The 17259-nt window shown below is 42.1% G+C and overlaps 1 protein-coding gene across 2 annotated transcripts; it reads right to left on the bottom strand.

Moving 5' to 3' along the window:
* Window positions 1–7422: 7422 nt before the first annotated feature.
* On the bottom strand, window positions 7423–16663 carry tfap4 (transcription factor AP-4 (activating enhancer binding protein 4)). 2 transcript variants are annotated; one of them, XM_012860663.3, is made up of 7 exons: window positions 16216–16663; window positions 13332–13497; window positions 12009–12107; window positions 11743–11913; window positions 11469–11612; window positions 8109–8276; window positions 7423–7971 (listed from the first exon to the last, which is right to left on the bottom strand). In XM_012860663.3, the coding sequence occupies exons 1-7, from the start codon at window positions 16302–16304 to the stop codon at window positions 7819–7821; spliced, it is 990 nt and encodes a 329-aa protein (XP_012716117.2). In that variant the 5' UTR covers window positions 16305–16663; the 3' UTR covers window positions 7423–7818. The 2 variants fall into 2 exon arrangements, with proteins under 2 accessions (XP_012716117.2, XP_021171131.2); XM_021315456.2 differs by lacking the exon at window positions 11469–11612 and having other exon boundaries at window positions 16216–16662.
* Between the last annotated feature and the right edge of the window lie 596 nt (window positions 16664–17259).

Genomic DNA, 17259 nt, shown 5'->3' with positions numbered 1-17259 from the left:
ACCAAGGCAGGAAGGTTAAAGTTCACGCAAAGGGAAGAGGTGGGGAAGAGAGAGGGCCAACTGGTGGAGGGGCTGATGTCCATGTGTTTGAGGAGTACCAAAGCTATTGACGCAGCTTAACAATAACAAAATAATTAAAGCCTGCTTGTTATATATATATATATATATATATATATATATATATATATATATATATATATATATATATATATATATGACTTGCCACAGGTGATTATTTTTCTTAGACACTCTTTAAAATGGGAAAGAGAAGAGAACATGCCATTCATTTCATGTAAGGCAGATAGGTGTTGATCTACACAAGCACAGATACATAAATATATATATATATATATATATATATATATATATATATATATATATATATATATATATATATATATATATATATATATATATATATATATATATATATAAATAAAGGCTCTCACTTTAACTTACCAAAATCTTCAATAACAAAAATAATTTCAGTTTAAAGCTACAGGAGCTGTGATAAACAAGATAGGACAAGTTTTTTTTCTCTGATGGAGAGCAGAAGGTGAAGTAAAATAATCTCTCTAAGGAAGCAATTAATGGCATATCCTGGTATGAGACACCATCTACAAGGTAACCCGCTGTTTGGTCGTCATGGCACAAAAATACAAAACGTAGTGTTGAATAATTTGCTAAATACTGGGATTTTGAGTTGATCCACAGACTTTATTTGGAACAAAGCTGGGGCTTAGTGTGGCGTACAATGGGGGATCTGTGATGCTGTGGGCCTGTCCATCTTCCTAATGCCATGGGAACCTTTTTATTTAGCTTATGACCAGGCCGGCATGTGGCATAGCGCTAGTGATCCTTTAATACGCTCCCGCAGTCCAGCCCCTCCTTTAGCTATCAGGCTCCTCTCCTGTGGGACCAACTCCCAGTTTTGGTCCGTGAGGCAGACACCCTGTCTACTTTTAAGACTAATCTTAAAACTTTTCCTTTTTGACAAAGCTTCTAGTTAGAGTGGCTCATGTTACCCTGAGCTACCTCTATAGTTATGCTGCTATAGGCTTAGGCTACTGGAGGATATCAGGGCCTATTTCTCTCACTCTGCTGATTTGTATTGTTCTCTAGTTTTGCATTAACCTGACAGAAGCCAGATGCATGTCGCTCCGCCTAGCTCCACTCACATACATCTGGGACATCGCCCTTTGAAAGTGATTTCTCCAACCAATTTTATGGTCTGGCCAATCAGGACGCAGGGCTGGAGTTTCATAAATGTGACGTAGCGGAGACGCGACCATGACGTGAGACTGTTTTGATAGCAATGGCGGCTCGTCGAGGAAGCAAGCGTTAACATTGATGCTGCTATTTCTTCCGTGTTGTCCAATCTACCTAATATTGATTCATTAAAAGAACATCAGAGAACGGCTCTGAAGGCGGGGTACACCCTGGACAGGTCGCCAGTCTATTGCAGAACTTGAGACATTTCAAATAAAAATCTGCCAGCCAATGCTGAAAATCTTAAAATTTGGTAATCACTGGGTCTTTAAAGTCAGATAATAATCCCAAACCTTTGGGCAAATCAGATCAGAAATGGTTCACCACTGACAAGATCAACTTCCTCCCATGTCATAGCTTACCCAAGACTGACACCACAGCTTACAGAAAACCTGTCAGGTAAACTGGGGGAGAAAAAGTGTATGGAATAAAATCAAGAAGATCTGGATCATCTAGAGATGTTACAAAAATGACTGGCCAAAGATCTTTCTTGTTTATACTCCAACATGCAAAATGTTCCAAGATGGCCAAGTGCTTAATACAACAGTGGGTCAATATAGAGCCTGATATTATTACTCTTCCCTGTCAGTTTTCAAGTTATTACTATTGATGACTTAGGAAATGACAGAAGTGATTGGATTGTTCTTGAAGCAGCTGCCGGACCTCTTAATGCGATTTTTCTTATTGTTACCAAGCCAGCTGGTATACGTCATTCAACATCTACTCCACACCATGCTATTGGTCAAGAGAAATTACTGCAATGAAATAAATGTTGAACATGTATTTCTGTTAGATTTTGCCCTCACTGATCAAACTTCCATTTAGGGCTTCTTATTTCTGTTTAGATGCATGCAGCAGCAATAAAGATTTATCTTAAAGCTGCATTCCAATTTTCATTTCTTACTTTTTTTTGTGTGTGCAAATGTTTACCAGCGGTACCAACTATACGTGTGTGAGAAAACAGGTGTAATTACTAGATGTGTACTCTGTTAAAATAGGCTAAAGAAAATACTTATTTTTGCCCTAGATTTAATAGAATACGTGAGCTGTTAAGGTTTCTTAGCTTTAATCAAGTGACTAACAAAGCATTAATAAACATCCATAAAATATCCGAGAATGTGCTCTTAGCTGCGTTAATGCAGATGCTAAAACATGCATGCTATCCTCGCCCGGTTGGCAGTGAAAGTAATCAGCATTAGCAGAGAGTGAGAGCGGAGCACGGTCCGCCTGAGTCAGCCTTGAGTCCCTCGCCCAGCCGGATTACTGTTTTTATCACCCTCACCCAGACACAAAGTGGCAAACATAATCTCACCATTCCTCGGGAATCAACATCTCCACTGTAAATTAATCCCCAAATATGGCAGGAAGTTTCCCTCCCGACCACGTCCGTCCCAAATGACTTGGGGAAGCGTGCCCACAACGTTACAGCCTGTTCATTTTGAAGCACAAAACTCTCTTTAAGTCTGGAGGGATGGGTTTTACAAGGCAAGATGATTTGTTTAAGCTTTTATGGATTCCAGACAACATGAGCTCTTCACTAAAATACAGATGACAGACACTAGCTTTCATCGTTCACACTGTTAAATGTTGATGTACCGCTGATGGGAGACGGTAATACACAAGCCAGTGTCAGAGATTAAAGGAAATTTTAGGCTATTGTTCAATGTGTTGATTTCTCCAGCTTGGCAGTTTCTACATAGTAATTAGGCCTCCGTTTTCAGTCGACCACACAGTTAGAACAGTAAAGAAATCAGTTGTTATGCTGCGATAATTAAATGCAGATATAATTAGGTGTAAAGTTCAAACTTTTAAAACTAAGTTATTATACAAATACATCTCTATAAATTTGAGATTCACATACATTTTTTTATTTATTTACTCCAACAATTTAATTCAGAAAGTGAAACCTATGCATTTTAGAGTGATACATTTGAAGCATTTGTTTTCTGTTCAAAAGGACAACAGTTCACAGCTAAGGAAAACCCAAAACACAGTTTCTACGATAATCCCACCAAGAGCAATAAGATTATTTCTTCCCATTTTTGATATAGAAATATCCTTTAGCTGTGACCGACAACCTCCACTAGGAGGGTAAGCCACAAAAGTGATCATTGCTAAAGCAGCTGTTTTCTAACAACTGAGGAAAAGTGTAGTGGAAGGAAAAAATGTGCTAAAACGTATCCTCTTTATTTAGTTCTTATTTTCTGTGAATCTGCAGTTTGAGTATCCATCAGCCATAAACGTTGCATTAAAATGCTTTAAAAACACATTGATCAGTGTTTACTGAATATAGGCGAATTTCACTCTCTGAATGGATTTAGTGAAAGAAAATGTTCTTAATGATTTTCACATGTGTAGCACCAGGTATGTTTTACAACATTGCTCATTTTAGTTCAGCCTTTTAATATGCAATGCTGGTATCAAGTAAAATTTTTTTTAAAATAATCTAATTTTTATTAATAAAACATCAAGTTTGCTACCATTGTTGTAGAGGCTGTATAGAGACAAATCAAAGTACCTAAAACATTTAAGATGAATATTTGTCTATCATAGCTTGTGGCATCGTTGAAAAGGGTGGAAACAGGGGGGCTTTGATTGTTTCAGGAAATGACAAAAGATCCCCCCCCACCCACTGTCCCTGGTTTGCATGTTATCTGTCACAGAGAAGGTGGTCAGTCTTAATTTAGCAAAGAGCTGCTGCCAGGAGAAGGGAGGTGGGGGCGTGCCTCCACAGACCGTCCACCAATCGGCAGCAGACACTTGGGCTTTACTGGCCAAATGACCGCCAACCAGAACTGACAGGGAAACACACCGAAGCAGCCATGTCATGGTTGGTGGTGCTGTAATAACAGATATTTTTAGGGAAATAACAGGGAAAAAAAAGGCACACACACGAGACAAATGTTTAAAAAACAAAGTACAAACTTTATTATTCTGTCTTTACAAAGGCACAAGCCTCTTTATCCCCGAAACATAAAAAAAACAAAAACATAATAGCTTCTTGATGACCATATGCACTGACCGGTCTAACAAAGTAAAACAGAATAAAAATGAATGGGGAATAATAAAGAAAAAAAATAAAACAAGGGGGTAGAAACTGGGCTGCAAAAAATGAACGAAAAAAAAAAAAGATACTACACATAAACGACAGGATAAAAGATGCAAAAAAAAATGTGAAGGGTGAACTGGTAAATGTAGGAGGACTCATACGGCGACGGAGTGGGGGATACACAGCTGTGCGTTTTTTTTTTTTCATAACCTCAAGAGCTTCAGCTGAGGAGAACCTCCTTTACACATAAAAAAAAGAGGCAAACTCCAGTATATTACAGTAAGTGCTTAGTAATCTTCACCTTATTTAGTGATCCATAGCTCCTTAGCCCCGCCCACACCACTCTGACAATCTGATATGCCCACTTAACAACTTTATAACGCAAAACATAGAATGAAAACAGGCGCATGGAGAGTAGCCAGTCCTGGGATTCACCTGCTGCCCCCCCCCCCTCCCGTTCCTATAGCAACAACAGACACCTGACATCAACAGGTTTAAAGGAGGCTTCCCATCACACAAGTCGCAGAGGAGTGTTCAGTTTTAATCCCGCAGTCCGTCCAGCAGTTCAAAGCTCAATCTTTACACGCTCGCCTCTAAATGCTGAGATGAGCCACAGAAACCCTAAATGTGATCTATTTTCCCTTCGCTGGAAACCTTACTGGAATGTCTCAGTATGAATTATTTATTTCCCACATATTTTACACCGAGGCTGTAAAGAAGGCGCTGAACTCCACACATACAGCGCTCTGCAAAAAGTACGTCTTGAGCAGTTTTGCGCTTTGGCTCGTCAGACCACGAGCTTCCATTTATTTAGTTAGGACTTTACGCGATGGACCAACACAATGTAGCAGACAACTGTAGTGAAAGAAAAAAAAAAAAAAAAGCACACATGGTTTTTCAGCGACATACATGTTATAAGAATTTTGAAAATGTTGCAAAAAGGGTTTCCATCTACTGGTTTGGAGTCACTTCGTCAGACGTTGACGTTACGCATGGATGTAAATAACCAGGAAGTAGGTTGCAAACTAGCATGGACCACACATCTGAGAACGGAGAGAGGTTTTCAGGAATGTGTTGCTATCGGGGCAAGTTGTAACGGTTCTGCCACGTCAACTAATATTGCCGATGTTACATACTATCCAGACGTGTAGAGAAAGAAATGCAATTCTATGCGCCTTACGGGAATATCCAGTCATGTGAGGAAAATGTTTGCATTTGCCAAATGTTTTTTTCCCCATCTTCAGGTTTGGGCGTGTATTTTCGGGAAAAGCCAGAACAGCCCCCTCAAACGAGCGTAAAAAAAAACTATTTTGTGAAACTGAGGAAGATATTTTGAATTTTGCCGTTTCCATCAACTTTTTCCAATGCGATGCTTCAATATGTGCATTAAAAAAAACATTGATGGAAAAAAAAAAAGGCTGCTGTGGATAAAGGTACACCTTTCAGCAAGACGACGACACTAGATATGCAGCCAGAGCTAAAATAGAGTCGTTCATAACAGGGCACATGCATGAGCTAGAATGGCCTAGTTAAAGCCCAGAACTAAATCCTATTGGGAAACAGTGGCAGAACTAACACTTTATACCACCATGATAAAAATCCTCCCCACCATGAAACATGGTGGCAGCAGAATTATGCTCTGGGAGTGTTAGTTTCCCCCCCGGCAGGGATCCTATCGACAGCAGATGAGACAATAGATGGAGCAAAACTCCGGGTTACCCTGGGAAAAAAATAGATTTCTCTTCCACTTCACAGTTATCTACCACAATGTGTTGATCTATCCTATAAAATGAAACGCTTTAAAGTCTGCTCTTCTCACGTGACAAAATATACCCAGATTAAAAGGGTTTTGAACACTTTTCCAAGGAACCGTGTAGTGAAACGCAATTTTATATTCATTTCCAGAATGCATTGTTTGTACGTTAGCGACGCGTTTCATTCTGGGGCAAATATCATTTAAAAAAAAGAAACACAACACAAAATGACTATAAAACAGGGAATATCTGTGATGACGCACGCCTGGCGTTCACAAGCCGGATCACAAAAAGGTGAAAAATCGGTTTCCGGATTATTCTCTGAAGCTGTGTGAAAGGATGGCCTCCCTGCAGCCAACTATAAGGGCTCATTATAAGGCAAGCTGTAACCGCTCTCTTCGCCACAGCTTAAAATCAGTCGTTAAAAACGGAAAATGCACAGAAATGACAGGTTTTAGGAAATGCATAGAGTCTATGTAGTAAATCTAGTCTCCCCCTGTGAATGGCACTCTAAAAAAATTCTTCCATACCCTCCTTTGATATAAGTCCCATACGAAACAGGCTCTTAGGATCGAGCGAATAAGTGATTGTATGCGTCCTTCTCGTACATGTACAGGCTGAAGTGGTGGCGTTTCGGACTGCCAGAGTCCCGGACGCCACTAAGCCTGGCTGCCTTAAAACACTGAGACACACGCACTCCCCGAAAAACACTCAACATGGGACACGGATTAGCTTAAATACCAGGTCAGGTGCGTTTATGCTCAAAGGTGGAGGATGCCAACAGTAAAAGGAAGAAAGAATAAAAAAAGAGGTGAGATATGGGATTACTGGGATCCCAGCCCAGCAAAAGAAACAGAAAAAAAACCCTCCCCCCCAAAAAAACACACAAAACTGGAATTGTGAACCAGTAAGTGCACTCACTTATCGTATGAGCACCAGTCAGCCATTAAAACAGCTTTTAACGTTATTTTTTTTTTGTTTCTGCTTTACTTTCTAGTGGAGACTTTTAAGAGAAAAAAAAAACATGAAAAACTTGACAACAATAAAATAACGAGGAACTTTTTTTTAGGACAATCTCGCAAGCTCACAGTGTCTTTGCAAACAGCTCGGGTGATTCTCGAGCGAAGCCGTTTGAAAGGGCGTCCGTCTTCGCCACCACCGCGCTCCGATGAAGGGGGGGCCGACGCCACGCGGGCGCGCGGGCGAGGGGGGGGCCTCCTTTGCCTTTCTTTGATTCAGTCCTGCCGCTTCAGGACAGCGCGGGGGAGGACAGTCCTGGCAGCTAATGGAGAAGTTTATCAGGCGTTTGAAAGTCCAGTTTCCAGTTTGACCAAGAGCTTATTTAAAAAAAAAAAAAAAAAAAAAAAAATCAGTCTGCAAAGTAGTAGCTTCAATAATATTTCCGTAGAGTCATGAAGAGACAAGAGTTCGTGTAAGTGGGTAAAAGAGCGGGGGGCTGGAGGTAAGCACAAAAAAAAGAGAGACACTATGGGTATGTATGTGTAACTGTAAACCTTTTCAGGTGCCTATTGTTTGTAAAATCTGATGAAGAGAAGGGAAAAAATGAAATAAGTCAAAACGAGCGCTAGGATCCGACTACCAGCCTGATCTATGTCCGTAGAGCAGGAGCGCTGTGATTTTGTAGTCTCCCGCGGCCCCGGTCTGCTTCGGGGGGGGCCCCTCTTTTGTGTGTGAGTGTGTGCGTATATGAAGGTGTAAGGTACACGAGCCTTCTGGGAGACGAGCTCACGGCAGCGAACAGTCGTCGGGTCCGTCGCTGTTCGAGGCCGTGTCCGAGCCCGCCCCGTCGGAGAGGACGCGCCCCGAGGTGACAATGACCGCCCTCCTCTGCTCCTCCTCGAAACCCTTCCCCTGGGTGCCCTCGATGTGCTGGATTGCCTGGGGGGGGGGGGGACAAAAATCACAGAGGAGACATGTCAGAGACTTAAAGCGCCCTCTAGTGGTCAGATGTGGAGAAAACGGGACCAGAGGGACCGTCTGAGAGGAAAAGGTGAGAGGTTTTGACTGCAGCTTACTTGAACGATGGTGTCCAGGTTCTGTCGGGATGTGGACACCGAATTAATGACCGACGTTGGGCCCATGGTTACCACGGTGACGTGATGGGGCTGGGGCGTCTGTGCGGGCGCAGGAACGATGACCGTGGCGTGGTGCGTGGGTGCAGGCGGGGTAGCGGGAGCCAACACCTGAAAGGCAAACCATAGCCCGTTATTCTAATGATCTGCAGCAACAACAAGCCGAAAAATTATCAAAAGACTTACTAAAAAAACAAATACATTCACAAACAAATCCATTTATTTATAATCTAAAGTCAATTCAACATTCATTTATTTATTCTTAAAAAAAAATGCACATTTAATGTTCATTAAACTGTATTTTATGTTTTAAAATGTTACTTAAATGTGTCTTTGTGTATTCATTTACAGGGCCTGCCACTATTGTTGACATTTCTGATAAAAATGTGTACAGAGGCTTAAATTAAATTGCCCGTATAAAGCTGCTAAACTAAACCGCCATCACCTTTCTGACAGAGAGGCTTTTGTTGTCACTTATAACATGAGAATGCCTGTACATAAAACTGTTAAAACAAAAAATATATACATTTTAAAGTTATAAAGAAAGCTAAAACAGAATATGTAATAAACCTGATAAACAAAACTGCAATAGGACCTTTGAACCAAGGCAATGTTTCTGCCTGAATAAAAGTCCTAAAGTCACCGTCTTTTACTTGAGAGTAAGAACATGAGCCACAAATATGGATTATAATTCATGTTCTTCCCTAAGAAGAACATTATAACTGCTTTAATATGAAAGAAACACATGCATGATGTGTGAGAGACCTTAACTCTGACCTGGGAGCATTTTTTCAAATCCAGTCCAACCCAACTTTTTTGATAAAAGCACTTTGAATTACCAAAGGGACCAAAGTGCTGTACAAAATACATCAAAAATATGCAGGACATTAAAATGCCATCGTAAGGAAACAAACATAGAATACAAAAATGCAATAGAATTCAAATACATTCTGGCTTGTGTGTTGTAGTGTGAGAGTCTGGTCTGACCACACGCTGTGAGTGAAGCCTCTGCAGTAGCTTGACAAAATAATTGCCCATCAGTTACCCACATTAAAAATCAACGCAAACCATTTCTATCACTCGTGGGTTTTTTCTCGTTACAAGCATTTGAATTTACCTTAAAGTTTTTTTTTTTAGTCAATAGACCGACACAAAGGCGAGCATAATGGTAAACTTGAAGGACGAGTATGCATGGTTTTCTAAGTTTCTCCCCCCCAAAGTAAAAATATAAGAACTACAGAGAGCATTTTCGTGTCCCAGTTCACTCTGATAACCTAAAATAAAATCCAGGTTCTGTGAAGGCCTCAGAAGGTTTTGTTAGAGAACATTAGTGACCCAACAAGCATCATAAAGACCAAGCAACACAGCCTACAGGTTAGGGAGAATATTGCAGAGAGGTTAAAAGGACGATTAGCTTCTCAAACTATTTTCCCCGGCTTTAAGCTTTAAACATCTCACCGCACACTGTTTACTCCATCACCTTAAGATGGAAAGAGTGTGACACAACTGCAAACCTATCCAACACGTGGTTGTCCACCTAACCTGACATGCCTGAGCAAGAGAAGCATTAATCAAGAGTAGCGGCCATGAGGCCTGTAGTGACTCGGGAGGAGCTGCAGAGCACCACTACTGAGGTGGGAGAATCTGTTGACTTGTTAGACATGCAGAATAATTTTTCCTTTATGGAAAGGAGGGATATTGTTGACTTGGCGAAAGACTTTATTTGTCATTTTGTATGCACAAAGTGCGTACAGAAGGAAATTTCTTTTGCATACAGCTTGAAAAATCACAGTGAATTGCAGTAAGAGCAGCATAAAGACGTCCCGTTTCCCATAAGCCATGAAGGCGGCACAGGAACCATGTGGATGAAGGTGAACCCAGCCAGATGGGACCAACGCTAAGCTTTCCTACCTGCATCTGAAACTCTGTGTGAAAGAAAGCTAACATGGGATATCCCCCCTGAGCATGCAAAGCCCACCAAGAAATACGGTGGCGTCAGCATCAGGCTGCGTGGACGCTTTGCTTCAGTAGAGACAAGGGAAGCTGGTTAGTCTAGATCACACGTGTCAAACTCAAGGCCCGCGGGCCGAATCCGGCCCATCAAGGCAATTTATCTGGCCCTCAAGAGCCAAAAAAGGCATATAATGTCATGAAGTAGAGGCATATATCCTTTTAAATTGTATAAAGTAGCTGAAACTGTACCTCCTGTAGAGAAAGTGGATTTTTTTTTTAACTGTGGAGTAACAGCATCCTGCCACTAGGTCGGTTTTTCCACAACGCATTAAAAACAACCCAGAAATGTCCAAAATAGAAAAAGTGATGCAGAGTGACATGTTTGAAATTTACTCACACCAATATCAACTTTTTTTGCAGAAAAACTGTTCAAACGGGCGTGCTCATTTTATGTCACTGTGAAATGTTTTACATTTTTATGCGAATTGGAATGAAATTATGAAATCAAAAGTGTCATTTATAAAGGTGCAAATGGCCCTTTTAATGACTACATGATGCCAAAGTGGCCCACTACAGAAATGAGTTTGACACCCCTGGTCTAGATGGAAAGACGGGTGGAGCTAAATGGGAGAAAACTTCTTAGAGGCTCTAGAGGTTGGGAGGACCAGGCCAAAGGCTCCTTCCAACAGGAAAGTGACTCTGGACATACATACAGTGCCACAATTAAATTTTAAAAAAAGAAGAAACTCTTTTGTCTCTGGACGTGCAAATCTGGCACAGGCGCACCTCGTACTAAATGCTCGTTGCCGTTTCATTATACTGTCGTTTTACAGTAACTGATGTACATAATGATGTGATGTGGGCGACATCATGGCTGATCGGCATCTCGCTCCGTTAGGTTGATGCTGAGGAAGCGGGATGCTGCAGCTGTCACGGCAGGAACAGGCGCGGCGCGGGGACGTGTGAGCGGCTCGTCTGGCACGCCGTGAAGCTGTCATGGCTGCTGACGCCTCCGACTCCGGCCACGGTGATGACTGTCCTCTACAGCCATGTCTCTCTAAAGATTAGACCTCATGTGTCTTCATTTTACAATAAATTTGCAACGTCTTAAGATAAATTAGCCCTCCGCCGGTTTACGTGGCTTAAGGATAATTTAAATAAACACAATTTGTGGAGATCTGAGAACATAAGTGGTGCATAGGGAATTTAAAACACTTCGCTAAATGCTTGGAGCTTGTTTTGTGATCATGAAGTAAAGCGGCTACTAAAAGGGTACTTTTAGTGAGCAAACAGGCTGAATTCGTCATAAGGTGTTGGCGTTGATGAGAGCCGGAGTGAAATAGACCCAACCTGAGGGCTGTGTGCAGGAGTGAGGTCCCTCTCTAGCTGCTTCTGCAGACGGACAAGGCTCTGTGTCTGGACCTGCTGCTCCTGGACCTGCTGCGCAATGGCCTTCAGCTTCTCTGGGTACAGCTGAGCGTCCAGGGAGCGCATCTGCCACGCAGGACACAGTGAGTTAAAGGTGTGTCCGTCGTTGCCCTTAAAACCTGTGAAAATGTGCCCCGCTGTGTGTGTGTGTGTGTGTTTTTTTTTATTTTTCTCCCCGTCCCCGCCCGACTTTTACCTGATCCTCCAGCATCATTCTGATGGTGCGCTCCTTTTCCAGCTGCTGCCTCAGCTCAATCATCTCCCTCCTCAGGTCTTCAGTCTTCTCCTCCTCCAGGATGTCTGGTGAGCCGATGCCTTCGTCTTTCTCCTCCGCGCGTCTCCTCTTCGGGGAGGAGCCGCTTAACTCCTGGAGAGGAACGCAGGCGCAAGATTGAGATACCTGGCTTGGATGAGCTCTAACACTGAGGCGACGTCTGGCCATATTTATGCATGCTCCTGTACCTGAATGATTCGTTTGAGCTGACTGTTCTGCTGCAATAGCCGCGTCTTCTCCTGCTCCAGAGTGAAGATGTACTCGGCCGTCTGTTGCAGGATTGCAGCCTGGAGAACACCAAAGCTCAGTTATAACAGCGAGTCCGGACCCATGCAGCTACAAAACTACTGCCATCCTTTTTTCCCCCCACTTTGTTGACTGTGGTTGTACGTGATTGACCATCAACATTCAAGTCTTGTCAAAGATTCTAAATTTTGATTTAGACTTTGAGGACTTTGACTAGTCACCCGGAGCCTCAAACAGGTTTTATTTCAGGTCTGCCAACTCTGAAACCCGATCAATGCTACTCCCACAGCATAACACTGCCGCCACCATGTTTTATATTGGTGGATGGTAGGGCTGTGCATATAAAATCGATACAAAGATTAATATCGATGTTTTTAAAAACGACTTAATATTGACATTCTGGCTTTCAATATCGATATACCTCCCAACCCCTAGGGGGCGTTGTTACAGCACGCCATTACTGTTCACAGCGAGGAAGTGCAAGTGAGACGGATTTGCGGAACGGCCGACAGGATTTTAGAAGCGCCTTCGTCCCTAAAATCATACGTTTGGGCACATTTTTGTATTCTATGATACATTAAATGCATTGAACCACATGCACTTTATCTTCCTGTTAATACGTCAGTGTTCAATAAATTCAACAAATATAATATTTGGCTGGTTTTGTTGATTAAATTAAAGTAATAAAAAAATCAATATTGGAGTCAAATCAAATCAAACTGAGCAATGTATGGAGAATCGTATCGAATCGGCTCATCCTAGATGATACCCAGCCCTAAGTGGATGGGATGTTCAGGCTCAAGTTCAGTGTTGGGTTTTCCGGCGCACACATGGCGTCCTGCATGTAAGCCAAGAAGTGCTGCGAGCCCCTGAACGCACCTTGCCTGCTTCTCTGATTAACGCTCTCGTAGCGCTGCGTCTCAGTTTAGGTGGACGGCCATGTCTTGGTACCTCTCCACAACTTTATGCCCTGCCCTGTCTGGTATATTACTGGTGGTAACGACGCTGTGCGTTTCCCAAGGTTCCCCCAACAAACCGCCCGGTCTCTCATAGAGCAGCGGTAGAGCAGTTGGCTGCACTGGATTTTATTCAGCGGCAAAAGAGTATAGAGCACATAATAAAAAAAAGCACCCCAAGGATGCCAGGAATCATTTGGTCCATCACATAAAACCCAAACTGTGAAAAAGCTGAGGTGAACAAATACTTTTGCAAGGCACCGCGGTTCAAACTCGTCGCCCAACTCCAACCCACAGTTTGTGACCCACCTTGCTGAGCTTCTCCCCATCACTGTGTGGGATGAGTGTTTTAAGTGACTGGAATCCGGCATTGATGCTCTGCATACGCCGACGCTCGTTGCTGTTGGCGATCTCTCTGCGAATTCGCCTCTCTTGGTCCCGGGCTGTTTCTGGGGTCAGAGGAATGTTGGCCAGACTGAGGAGGGGAGGAGGGGGGGGGGGGGAATAAAACAGGGAGAGGGAAGCAAATCCGTTAGTTGATAATAAATTGTGACCACAGAGAAAACCTTCAGCTGGGAGTCGGGATCTGCTTAAATTCAGCAGAAACATTTGCTGCATACAGCAAATACAGAAAATTTTTATGATGCAAAAAAATGGTGCATCCAGACATTAAAACGCAGTAGGGCAGGAATGAATGACACAAAAAAATAGAGAATGTTTTAAAAAATTTTTTACCACTACAAGTTGAATATGGTCATACTTTAAAATACTGAACATTAATAAGTCAGATGCTGCGGTTTAATTTTGAGGAATTTTTAAGAGCGCTTCCTGCAACAGCCTCTGCTTCCACCTCTGTATCTCCTCCAAGCTCTTAGCTGTACTGACTCAGCTGCCTCAGCGCAAAAACACCAGGAACTGTTGTGCAGACACAGATGAGGTGGGGAAAAAAAAAACATGTTTTTGTGCATCCTGAGTGTTAAGTGTGGAGATACAGACAGACACAAAGCATCACTGCAGCACTGCCAAAGAAACTGGGCTTTACCTTCCCTAGCAGCAGAATATTCTCAAATCGAATTAAAGCTTATTTGAAGAAACAAAAAAAAAAAAGAACAGAACCAGGTAATTAAATAAGGGTTGGAATGACTGACTTGTTACTGTAATGCTTAATCTCCTGGACACCTCAGCAGACTAAACGGATGAGTGGCAGATTTAGTACTCAGAAACCTCACACCAGTCCAGAGGCAAAATAAAAGGCATAAGGAGTCCTTTTTATTTTAGTGTTCAGTTATACTTTAATTTGTAAAGCCAGTCATGTTACCCTGGTGATATATTCAATATAGCTTGCATTTTTTACCAGTGAAAAGATCCACCAATGAAGCCTTTTCTGGCTAATACCAAGTTCCACATAATAAAACTGGAAGATGTCCCGCAGATTATTCTGATTCACATGGAGAGATAATGTCTCCCTTATCGTTATCTGATTTTGTTTTTAACTAAAGAAAATGCATTAAAGTACACGGTGTAGGTGGGTGTTTTTATAGAATAAAACTGTAGGGAGTTGTTAATTTTCGTTCATTTAGAGAACAGAACAAAAAGATTTAAAAAATGTTTTCATTGACCTGCAAATTAACGAGAATGATTCTAGGGAAAGTACTGTTTGCTGCATCTCTAGTTTGTCATTTACAAGGCAGTAGAGGACAATCATAATTAACAAGCAAGGCAACTGGCAGTATTCAATAATATTATAGTTTACAGATGATATATGACTGTAAAAGACAAAAAAACAGAAACGCACACATAACTGGCAAAAACCTGTATCTCTCATTGTTTTTACAAAATATCACTGCAACTCAATAAATTAATAAATAAATATATGGCTATCTCTCTTAATTGTTTTAAGAAAATTCAAAACGTAGTTACATTAGGATTTTGGACTTTTTTTCTTTTTACAATGCTGATATAAAAAAAAAAATCGCAACAAAACACTATAACATTCCCACTTGACATAGAAGTAAGTAAGCTGATTACAATATTATTTATTAATTTTTATACCAAGACATATAAATTTGCTATATTGTTATGATTTTGTTTGTTGATTTTAGCTCTGCTGACCAAATCTCAGCTGATTGTTGGATCATTTGGGACAAGTCGAAATAGGACTACATTTCCCAGAGTCCCCGCGCGTCAGCCGTCGCAGCAGCACACAGACAGCAGAAGATTCCTCCGCTTCCTTCTACAAGCGGGGCTGCGGACGTATCGACGGGCCTTCCGCAACACACACACCCCCTTATTAATAACGCAACTTTTATTATCCCTCCATCCCCTCCGAACGCCAAATGCCCCGTTCCTCGACATATATTAAAAAAATACATCCGCAAAAAGCTGAAAGAGGAGCTCTCCGTCGCCGCAGAGCCCGGCAGCACCCTCGCTGCTCCGAGCAGACTTTTTTCATGTCCTCCGCCATTACAACAATGCGGCAGGCAGCATGGCAGAGGTGCGGGATGAAAAGACGCAGTGGAGGTGGCTCGGTAGCGCCGGCGAGGCGCACAGAAACACCAATTATGTTATCACGACTTAAAATAAAGGGTAAAACACCAGAGCGAGCGTGTAATCTTTTTTTTACATTAGCGGGAAACAGAAGATCATACAACGCGAGACTTAACACCAGACCGCCCCCCCTCACTTTTTAGCTCAAGCCACAAGCATGGCCGCACTACCCACAATAACTTCGGCTCCCTTTGAGCAAACCAGCTACCCGCGTTAAATGCGCCTCGTTTGGGGACCGCGGCGAAACATTTCGCCTTCGTATGCAAATTGCGGCAGCCATGTGAAAGATTATTTGAGGGGCAAATAGATGTGGGATGGTGCTCCGGAGCGGAGCAGCAAGCGTGGTGTGCACGGAACCACGTGGTTTATGTTTGTTAGCCACAAAATACCCGATTTTATACACGAAACGAGCCAAATACAAGACGCGAGACATTACACCGGCAGCACGGGACACGAGGGGGCCCCGTTTGCTGTATAACACCGGGGGTTTGGTGTTGATTAGTGGCCGCAGTTTTCTTCCCCCCCACCGCGAGCGGGTCCGCGTACACACAATAACAGATCGGATCAAACATGTTGGCTGAGCGCGCGGACAGCTCTTCCAGTTCTAATCGTGCTGAAGGGGAACACATGTGCTTTATATACACACCTACAGAGACCACCAATCACTTCCTTCTCCGTTTTCCTGAAGTGTTGCAGCGGGGGCACCTTCTGAGCTGAAACCATGAAATACTCCATGCTCGCCTCTCGCCAGTTTGGCCCCCCCTCTCCAAAAAAAAAATTTTTTTTTAAATAAAAAAAAAAACACACAAAACGGTAGTCTCCTTGGGTTAAAAGGGGAAACAGCTGACAAAAAAATCCCGTGATCCGAGGCGGGTGAGATCCTCAAAGTAAATCCGAATCCCTCGTCCGTGTATTGTAGTTCTTTTTGAGGCTCTACCGAGAGTTGTAATGTTACTCGACTTCCAGCTGATGGGGTTCCCTCGTTGTGTGTGGCGCTCTCTCTACCTCTCCTTCTCTCCCTCCCCTTTGCTTTCTCCTACTGCATGACCGTGTCGGTCTGTGTGCGCGTGTGTGTGTGTGTGTGTGTGCAGCTGATCGCATTGCTTTCAAGGCGGGAAACAGCTGGTAGGAGTCACACACACACACACCGCACCACCAAATGCCTCCTTCCGCAGAGATGGGGGAACTGCGTGTAAACAAAGGACTATTTAGCGCAGAGAGACGCCAAAAATAACTAAACGGATAGAATAAAATCTGAATTGAAAAATAAAAATGTAAGAAAATATTCACTTATGATTTATTATTAAATGCGATGATTTTTTAAAATTGCAACAGTCATTTAGTCGGTGGTTACAAAAACAACGTCCTTACAAAACCAAACAGGAAAACCAAATGAATTTAATTAATGAATTGAACGTGTATAAAAATGTGCTTGTATTTTATCTAGATTAGAATATCTCTGAGTAGGAATCATGTTATTGAAACAGCTATGATGTAATTAAACAAACGAGTTAAATCACAATTTTTTTAAATGTATAGACGCTATTTCTCATTTTTTTGTTACGTTTTTGAAGTTATATTATTTTATTAATTTTTATTAATTTTCTTATTTTCTGGTTGATTCATAATTCGTATTTTCATTTAATTTTTTGTTGTTTAGAATACATCTATTAGTCATTTGTTTAATTAA

This window comes from Fundulus heteroclitus, chromosome 16, assembly GCF_011125445.2.
Source record: "Fundulus heteroclitus isolate FHET01 chromosome 16, MU-UCD_Fhet_4.1, whole genome shotgun sequence".
In the NCBI taxonomy this organism is placed as follows: Eukaryota; Metazoa; Chordata; class Actinopteri; order Cyprinodontiformes; family Fundulidae; genus Fundulus; species Fundulus heteroclitus.
This window is presented reverse-complemented; position numbering and strand designations above follow the sequence as displayed.

Coding starts and splice junctions, on each gene's coding strand:
- tfap4 (XM_012860663.3), bottom strand. CDS start 16,304: ATGGAGTATTTCATGGTTTCAGCTCAGAAGGTGCCCCCGCTGCAACAC. Junction 12,108..13,331: donor ATGGGGAGAAGCTCAGCAAG/GTGGGTCACAAA, acceptor GGTGTTCTCCAG/GCTGCAATCCTGCAACAGAC. Junction 8,277..11,468: donor CTCCTGCACACAGCCCTCAG/GTTGGGTCTATT, acceptor TTTGCCTTTCAG/GTGTTGGCTCCCGCTACCCC.